This window comes from Buceros rhinoceros, unplaced genomic scaffold (assembly GCF_000710305.1).
Source record: "Buceros rhinoceros silvestris isolate BGI_N320 unplaced genomic scaffold, ASM71030v1 scaffold17903, whole genome shotgun sequence".
Lineage (NCBI taxonomy): Eukaryota > Metazoa > Chordata > Aves > Bucerotiformes > Bucerotidae > Buceros > Buceros rhinoceros.
Window position 1 is genome coordinate 4158 of NW_010403205.1, and position 396 is coordinate 4553.

At 59.8% G+C, this 396-nt stretch overlaps 1 protein-coding gene across 1 annotated transcript in view; it reads left to right on the forward strand.

Annotated features, from left to right (window-relative positions):
* BTK (Bruton agammaglobulinemia tyrosine kinase) overlaps nucleotides 1–396 on the forward strand; it is an 8520-nt gene that overhangs the window by 1315 nt on the left and 6809 nt on the right. Inside the window, 1 exon segment of the mRNA XM_010132927.1 lies at nucleotides 279–360. Coding sequence (XP_010131229.1) covers nucleotides 279–360 — 82 coding nt within the window.

The following is a 396-nucleotide window of genomic DNA, read 5'->3' on the forward strand; positions in this document are numbered from 1 at the left end:
GGAGTGCTGGCTGCCTGCTCGGCTTCCATCGCTGCTGGCACCCAGCGTGGCCCCTGACACACCATGCACCGAAAGTCAGAGAAGGGAAGTGGAAAGTCTCAGGGGAGGTGGCTTATTTATAACCTCTCCGTCAAGGTCTCACGAGCACCGTGTGGGGTCAGCACACACTGGCACAGCTTGTGCTCTGCACTGGCTGCTCAGGGTGGCCACAAACCTTAGTTCCTTCCATCCTCCCCGGGAGACCCACAGCTGGGGCACTAAGGCATGTGGTCCTGCAGGTGGTATATGACGAAGGGCCCCTCTACGTCTTCTCCCCGACAGAGGAGCTTCGCCAACGCTGGCTCAATTAGCTGAATAGCGGTGAGTCTGGGGGCTTTGCAGCCCTCCCAGGGCGAA